The sequence below is a fragment of a genome, unplaced genomic scaffold, assembly GCF_019419815.1.
Source record: "Pyrus x bretschneideri cultivar Hongxiangsu unplaced genomic scaffold, Pyrus_bretschneideri_v1 Contig66, whole genome shotgun sequence".
Taxonomy (NCBI): Eukaryota; Viridiplantae; Streptophyta; class Magnoliopsida; order Rosales; family Rosaceae; genus Pyrus; species Pyrus x bretschneideri.
In genome coordinates, this window is record NW_025999805.1 from 408,469 (window position 1) to 417,595 (window position 9,127).

General features: G+C 34.1%; 1 protein-coding gene across 1 annotated transcript; it reads right to left on the reverse strand.

Moving 5' to 3' along the window:
* Positions 1–751: 751 nt before the first annotated feature.
* LOC125472180 lies at positions 752–1,156 on the reverse strand. Its single transcript, XM_048573303.1, has one exon. It carries the CDS (start codon positions 1,154–1,156, stop codon positions 752–754), a length of 405 nt encoding a protein of 134 aa, XP_048429260.1.
* Between the last annotated feature and the right edge of the window lie 7,971 nt (positions 1,157–9,127).

Genomic DNA, 9,127 nt, shown 5'->3' on the forward strand with positions numbered 1-9,127 from the left:
AAATGCACACTGACCCAAATATCAAGTGGACACCTGAAATCGAATCATTCAGCTACATAAGTGGGACAACCTATTCTGATACAATAAAGAAATTTGAGGTTTCATCATAAAATCAAAGGAAAACTAATGAAAAGAGTTTTAAAACTTTGAGCTTTAATGAAAATGACAAAATAAAGGGTAAAGTGAATGATACCATGATTGACTTGTTAGTCTAAAAATGTAGTTTTTCGTTAAAATGAACAGTACTGTTGGAAAATAGGAACTAGGCTAGATTGTCCTGTGAATTTCCTTTGAGGTTGTACTCTGTAGTTAATGATATTGCAACCATATATTGTAGGTTAGTATGTATGAGTTTTCTTCCATAGGTGGTAAGTTTCTCCATAAATAATTTTTTCATAAAGAAATATCTTCCATGTGCTTTTCTTAAGAAGTCATTATAGTTGTCACTTAGTATTATGGTCTACTAGTATTCCTCCACTTGTAAGTGAGATTCGTCTTAGGTTCAAAGCTCGTTGAATGCGAGTTTGATACAAATTTACTCAAGTCTTAAGCTACTTGGGATTCATCTGTAAACTACGCAGATCGGCCTGGACTTGGAAAGGAGCATAAGATACTGCTTCTGATCAGACATATTATAATTACATTGTTAATGCTTCTCCAATATAACAAATAGATCGAACGAGAACAATATAATTAACAAGAACAGTACAAATTAAGCGATGAACCATCAGTACATAGAGGTTCTTCAGCTTCAAAGACGAAGAGAAGTGTCGACATCTGAGTCATCGAAATTGTTTGTTCTGTCCATGACTGCAACTGAACTTGAACATACGTTCCTCATGACTCGAGTCTCATCAGAAACCTGCAGATAACTAGATTGCTTGCTCTGCAAGTTAGGGTGGAGGCACATTGAGTATTGGGGTGGGTGAGGTTGTCTTTCATAATTGTGAGAAGCTGTCCATCCAGAATGGAGAAACAACCCAGTTGGCTCGTAATATGCTGCCGGAATAGAAACCCTTTCTGATCCATGTATCATCCGCCTCAATAGCTCTCTCTCTTCCCTAATCTCCTTTTCTCTCTGTAATTTCTTAAACCTCTCTTGCAATAAGGCAATGGAAGAATGAACAACTGTGCCATCTTTGCCTTGCCTAGCCATAAAGAGGGGACTGATTAGATTTCAATTGCCTTTTGAGGTGACCTTGTGGGGGGTTGTATACCTATATATATAGGACATGATGAGTCATTAGGAAAATGTTTATTTATTTTATTAAAATTAGGCTGCCATCCATCAGATTCTAATGATGTGAACAAAGAAAGAAGTATCTGCTGCTGTGCTGCAAAGTCCAAGAAGGCAAGGCTTGGTAACTAAATAATCTCATACGTTGGGTTGATAAATGGGAGGAGAGGCCGCAGAAAGCCTCAATTGGGAGAAAATGGTGGGGATAAGAGTCCAAATGGTGTGTAAGGTAGCTTTTGGAAATCTTTTTGGAGGAATATATGGATGGGGTGATGCTTTGTCTGCTTGTCTCCAAGAGTTGATGTGGCTAGCTTTGGAGAAGATGTTGCCTTTTTGGTGAGGCTTTGGGGGATCTTATTATTATTCTTTTCGAAAAATATCAAACGAGTACGAGTAAAAAGTCATTCCTCTTTACAGACATCCTCTTACATACATATTACATTTTTTGACAAGTGTAATTGTTTTTTTTTTTTTTTTTTTTTTACACTTTTCCTCAAACATTTATGTATTCATACATCAAACTATAACTTACAAGCAAAAATAAATGATTATTACAAGTAAAAGGCAAGAAGTGTTCATGATTCTCAAGTATTACACCAATAGACCTTCTCATTGTAACTTAGTGGAGTTAAAAGAAGGGATTTATTTGTTTTTTATTTTTTTATTTTTTGAAATTTTATATGAACCTTACGGATTTGACTACAATACATATATGTAACTAATACAATTATCATCTTGTAACTTAGTGGAGTCAAAAGAAGGGATTTTTTATTTTTATTTTTATTTTGTTTTGAAATTTCATATGAACCTTACGAATTTGACTACAATACATATATGTATATAATACAATTATCATCTTGACGGTCAAATGATAATTATATTAAATGTAAATATTGTAGCCAGTACTTGAACTTATATACCTTTTTCATTTGTTATGTTAACAAAGTATTAAAGGAATTGTCATCTTAGTTTTTGAAATTCCTAATTTATTCAAAGTTGTTTTGGACTTTTCAAACTCCTTCTCACAAGTTCTTTATTATATGAATCCCCACTTTCCCATTATTCCAACTGACACAACGTTGCATCCTTGTGCAAAATGACGAGAGAGAAACGCGGAACCTCTCAGGGGTTCCCATTTTTCATGGTTCTCGGATGGTAGTTTAGTAGCTTTCATAGGGTTATTTTGAATAGAAAATTTGATGGAGGTAGTACCTTAGCGTGAGATGATAAATTAAGAATTTTGGAAAATTTTGATTAAAAATTCTCCAATGGCAGAGTTAGAAAATTTTTATCAAGTGGGCTAGCTTAAAGATTTAAATCTTTATAAACAAAGAAATATTTTTACAATATCAGCTAGTTTAAGAAAATTTTCACAAGGTGAGCCAAGAATTTTCGTTATTCAAACAAATTCAAACTTGTACATGTACAAAAAGCGAAGAGAAAAAAATGCAAGAAAAAAGATGGTTTGTAAACTGTATTATATAATTAAACCGAAAGAATTCAAATCAGTAACTAAATATATGGTAAGCTACATTTGAAAATCAATAAAAACTACATGTAAAACTTTATTTTCTACCGAAGGCTGTCTGAGCAAAAGCCCGGGTAGCCCTTAATGTGGCTCTGCTGGTGCAATTCTCTTAAAAGTTTAACTGAAAGAAAAAAGTGGAAAGACATACTAGAGAATAGAGCAGGGAATGAGGACTGACAAGAGTTGAATGAAATTAGTTTTGGGGTACGTAATTAATTTGAAATTTGATTTTTTCTTGATTGTTTTGTACCTTTTCCTAGAGAGGAGAGAAAGAGAACATACCAAAAGCACAATTAAATCTAAAACATGTCCCTCCATTCAGAGTGGGAAAGGCTCCTTTTTCTCTTCTTAACTTTCTGCTTTGTTTTCAAGTTGTTGGATGAAAATGCATCATGGCTGGTTCTGCTTTGAGGGTTCTATTTAACGCCACAAGTCCATTGGTTAGTCGTTAAAAGGGTTAAACCAAATGAAGTGAGTAAAGAGTCAATATAAAGGCTCGTTCTTCAAGATTTTATGGTTTAAGAAAATAAAAATATTTTTGCTTACCATCCTTAAGTAATGATAATATTCACCATTCTATTTATTATCGTTCAATGAGTTACATTTGAGATATGTGTAGTGGATAGATAGAAATCTCAGAATTTAAATTCATCCAATAATAAGAAGTAGAGCAACACCACCTCTTGAAAATAGTAAGTAGAAATGAATCTTAAGAAAATTGTGATCATATACCGTTCAACTTAATTCAATGGAAGATAAGAAAGTAGAACTAAGGAGTTAAATAATAACCTATGGTTGGATCAATATTAACTTTGGAGTTTGGACAACCACAATTTTCTTAAATCATGAGCTCTAGGAGCAGAAGACTGATATAATCCTAGTGGCGCGTGTCCAAAAGGCAAAGCTAGCTATACTATGATATCAATGTAGGTATATATGCTATGATTTTGTATAGTATTTTAGTAAAAGAACATTATCTTGTACAGTTCAAGGTAATCAAACAGAAAAACATTCCTCCGATACAATATCCAAAAATTTGTGAAGCACAATGCATAAAAAGTTGCAAAGGAACGCTTTTGATCTTGTCGATACAATATGTAACTGCTAGGTTAATTAATAACATGAATATGCATGATCATTTGGGAACGCAACATGCTATGTTCGTTCATATATATATAGACCAAACCCTACCGGCGAACTTGTTGTGTGAAGGTAGACCCGGTTTTGATCCAATGTCATTTGTATAGTAATATTGAGCTTAAGGAAGCATACTGATCCAAATACATATTTTTACTTCTTACACATTTTTCTCAATTTTCAATTGTCAGATTGAACGAATTGAAAAACATTAACAAAGATGTGTGAATAACATTTCTCAATTTTCAATTATCAGATTGAATAAATTAAAAAGATCAATGACCAAACATTAACAAAAATGTGTGAATAACACTATTACTTGAAAAAGTAGCAAAGGAGCAACCACTTGCAACTGTCTACAACCATCTGGAGCGAATAATAGATGGCGAAATAGTGCTTTTGCTCACCCCGCACCCCCCACCCCCCACCCCCCCCCCCCTTCTTTTTCTCCTTTTTTTCACCCCAACCAACCACACAAAAATTCAAGATAACCGTTGTGCTTTAAAAAAAAAAAAAATTTGAAAATTTTGAGTTTTAATCAAAATGACAAAAAGGTGTTGTAAGTGAATAGTACCAGAAATGACTTTTTAGAGTAAAAATGTCATTTTTGATAAAAATGAATAGTACTAAAAGTGTTTCGTTAAAACTTCATTTTTAGAATCATGTCATGTGTTCATTTAACTAACCATGATTACTTCATACATTTAATCAAATCTTTATGAAAAAGAATAACAATTAAAATAATATTTTATACATTTGTGAGGAGTGTAGAATAAGATTTTTAAAGTGCCAATAACAATTCCCTAAAAAAAAATCCTATCAATTGAACAATTGATTTTTTATTTTGTTAGATTTGATATTAGATTAGCCACTGACAGAATTTGGACCTACGCCATTATGTAATGACTTAACTCCTTTCCACCACCGTGATAAAGGGTCACTTGCCGATTGAACAATGGATTGAATTATTATCCTGTTCCTGTTCCTCTCTTCTCGGCTAAAGCAAAATCTTTTCTTAATAAAGAATTCAATTCAATCCATTGATGCATTTAATACAAGTAAGTGAGAGGTTTTAGATTCGATTCTCACAAAAAATGAATTTAAATCACATAATTACTAGCTCATTGTGAGGCTTAGCTCGCTTATCTATTAGTGTTAATAATATCGATTGTTACAAAAAAAAAAAAAAAAAAAAAAACCCAAAAATCATAAAAGTATTAAATACATAAAAGGTGCTTTAGCCGAGAAGAGAGGAATAGAAATAGGATAAATCAGTTTGTTTAATTGATAGGATAATGATGAAGGAATAAATAGTGATTTTTTTTTTAATAAATATTGTAAGTGTTATTCTTTTGGATTAAGTACCGAAAATTCTCCAACTTTTTAGTGTTATTTTAAATTCGTCTCAATAACTTTAAACGTTTTAAACAAGTACTCAACCTATTGAAAATGTTACATTTGTTAAGCTTCAGTTTAATTTCTGTTAAATTAACTAGGCCAATCAAGGCTTTCAAGACAAGCATGAAGGTTGAGATAGGGTTTCGGTGGTCATAGGTGGGCTTGGAGGTGGTGGCGGCTTGATATTTTCGGATCTTCATTTTTCTTTTCCATTTTATTTGTGAATTTATTTATTTTTGTATTCGTCTTCAAGTTTTTTTTTGTAGTTACTTCTATTATTATTTGTGTCCAAGTATGCTAAAAAGTGAGATCCATTGTTGTCACATGTATATTTAACCGGAAAAATTAATTAGAGCTAAACGGATGTGGCATTTTCAATAGATTGGGTACTTGTTTAAAATGTTTCAAAAGATTAAGAACAATTTAAAATTATACTAAAAAGTTGAGGGGTTTATTTACTTAATCCTATTCTTTTCATGAAGATTTAATTAAATGCACAAGATAACCATTGTTAGTCAATAAGACGCGTGATATGAATCTGGAGGACGGGCTTAATGGTTACCTTAGATTTAAGTGTAAAAAGCGGCTAGTCAAGGCAAATAATAAAATTTACTTTGTTGTTAAATATATCCAAGACAGATTCTCTTTTTGGGATAATTGATATTAGAGGTAAGAATATTCAAACTCAAAACCTTTGAATGCGGAGATAAATTTTTCAAATTTTTGGCAAAAATACTCACTATTTACAAATGCAAGTAAAACTACCCACTCTTTAAAACTCAACCAAATGCACTCATTTTGAGTTGTGGTAACCAAAATAAGCTCGATATACATATGGTCCCATGCCCTTCTCCAAGAACGTTGGGGGTGTGCAAAAGGTGCAGTGGCGTAGGGTCCTAAATTACTGAGGGGCTCCAAACAAAATTTATCATCTTATATATTACATATAAGTATAAATTTTCTAATAAAAAAGCTTTTAATTGAAAGGAAAATTATCATCATATGATTTTATCTATATTACAGCTGATTAAGTGGAGCTTACACTTAATATATTAATTTTCCTTTTTTATTCTAGCAATAAAAAAACCTTGTGTATTACTTTCTTCCACTTTTCTTTAACAACAAAAAAACTAACTTGTGTATTACTTTCTTTCACAAAAACAATCGTATTTTCATATCTCTCTTTTAGCTGTGTTCCATTTTTTCATGGATGAACCATAAACCATGATTTCATGCAACAGAAGATTTTTCAATTAGTAAGAGTGAGATGCTGACTTTCATTAAGTTTGAATATTGATTGTTAAATTATATATGAATATATTATCTTTTTTTCTTTAAAAAGGGGGACAACTGTTGGTAAACCACAATTATTGTGAAACCCCGTCCCAATTTAAGTGTATTTTCATATTGTCGAACTTATGAAATTACCTTTTTACCCTTGAGTTTACTTTGTCTGACTGTCTCGTCGAAACACGTAGTTTTAATTTAATTAATTTATTTGTATCGTTCTCATTGCCACGAACGTGCAGGCATGAACATATTCGAATTTGGAGTTATAACGAACATTTTACGTTTCGAACGTCGGACGTTTTTTGGATATTTTCGTATTTCATCTTTAGCGACATTGTTATATGTGCCACATGGGGCCTATTTCCTTTTTCGTCCCCTTTCTCCTTGGGCCTCTTTTCCCTTCTTTTCCCTTGGACCCGTGAGCCCCCTCTCTCTCACAACTCTCTCATCTCTCTCCTTCACTTTCTCTCATTCTCTCTACCTCTTCTCTATCTCCCCGTGCCTTCTCCTTACAACTCTCCCTCTCCTTTCTAAAGCACACACACATACACAACAACCTCAAACCACCACCATGTGGACGGAGAAGCTTCGGAAACCTCATGACAAGCCGAGGAAACCTCTAGCGACATTGTCACTATTCATCATCTTCCCCGACGTATTTCGTAATTTTTCAAAGTTGGTAAGCTTCTAGAAACCCTTGGGATGTATTTTAAGAGTAGATCAAAGCTTATTTTAAGTTGTACATACGTGTTAATCGCAGAAAATAGCTCAGAGTAGCTTTTCCAAATTTTTCGACGACCATCGCCAATTTCGAGGCATTTTTTGGCCAAATCATGGTGAGTTAGCCATCGTACAAGGTACCATCCTCTTCATCTCGTTGAGTACTACAACTTTGGTCTTTGAATCACATGATTTGGTTGAATATCGAAGAAGTTATGAGCATTTAAAGTTGTGCCTAGAAACCGACCAAATTATGGCTTGAAACCGGGTTGGCCCGACCTATTTAACCTCAACCCAAATTCATATAGGCCAAATTGCCCAACCCAATAACTTAAGCCCAAACCCATTTGAGCCCAGCCCAATAACCTAGTAACCTAGAAACTTAACCAAGACTTTGGGCCATGGAGTCCGACGCAAGCTATAGGCCCAAGCTCAGAAGCCAGGCCCAAGCCTAGAAGCCCAAATCCGGAGCCCAGCTAGCATGTGGGGGCACGTGAAGGGTTACCGGTGTTGGCGTGTGGAGCACATGCGTTGACGTCCATGGTGCGATCACGGCTACGCCGGTAACTTTTTCAGCCAACTTTTTAGCGACCCACGGCGGCGCGTAGGGGTACCTGAGGTCCCTCCTTATTTTTTTGACATCCTGAATTCGTTTATAATGCCCGTTTTCTGAAATTCAATCGTGATGATAAAGTTTTATTAATTGGAACCTTTATGTGCTTAGGTGTGATTCTTGGCGGTGTTTCCGTTGTTCCTATTTCACACGGCTTTTCAACAACGGAATATCTATGAATGGACCCCTTCTACAATGCATAATTTTGCTATTAGAAATGCATACATGAAAAAAATGATTTAATGGTTACGTTTTATGAAATGTTTTATGAGTAAATTAGATGTTACTTTTTATAAGATATCATGCTTTATTGAGAATATTTTGGAATAACATGCTTTATCGATTTTACGTTCTTTGTAGTATATATGATGAATGACTATATACTATTAAGATTTTTTGAGCTATGATGTTTGAGCTACTGATCTCTGTTGGGATATATGTACTTATGTTGGAAAGATTATATTCAATGTTTTGTGCTTATCTAATGGTCACTGTCTTGCCTATGGGCGTATGTTTTGCCTGCAGGCGTATGTCCTGCCTACGGGCGCGTGATGAAGTGCCTTTGAGTGATTATGATACCACTAGTTAGCACACTATATATGATATATATTTTATGAAAGGTTTATGGCATGCTAGGGTTTTCAGAAAACCTATCACATATTATGCTATTAGTTTTCATAAACTTTGGGGATTAGTACGTTATTGAATAACTATGTTTATACTACTTATTTATCAACTTGGTCCACTCTTATTTGTTTTGCGCCCCCTCAAGACATAGGAACAAGGCATATGATTCGAGCTACAAGACATTCCCCTACCAATGATATCGTGCCATCCTCTCTACTTTTGACATCACTTGTAATAGCACTTTCTGTACACATTCCCCTTGTATTCTAAATTAGATGTATGCTCTGAACATGTCATGCATTATCACTATCATTTTATTAACGACTGAATATTATTATATTTTTGTTAAGGTTGCATTTGAATATTACATTGCGTAGTTATGCGCGAAATTTATATGCATGTTTCACATGTTCTCGACATATGCATTCATTAAATGGCTTGCGTTATCCTTGGGTGTCGGCCATCACGTGGCCATCCCGATGTCCCCAGGACATTGGGATCGGGGTGTATCAAATTGGTATTAGAGCATACTTAGGACTTCATCTTTCCATTTGGTAATCATAAGCTTTTTGTAGCC

Excerpts from the sequence above, each read along its gene's own strand:
- LOC125472180 (XM_048573303.1), bottom strand. The coding sequence starts at position 1,156 with ATGGCTAGGCAAGGCAAAGATGGCACAGTTGTTCATTCTTCCATTGCC.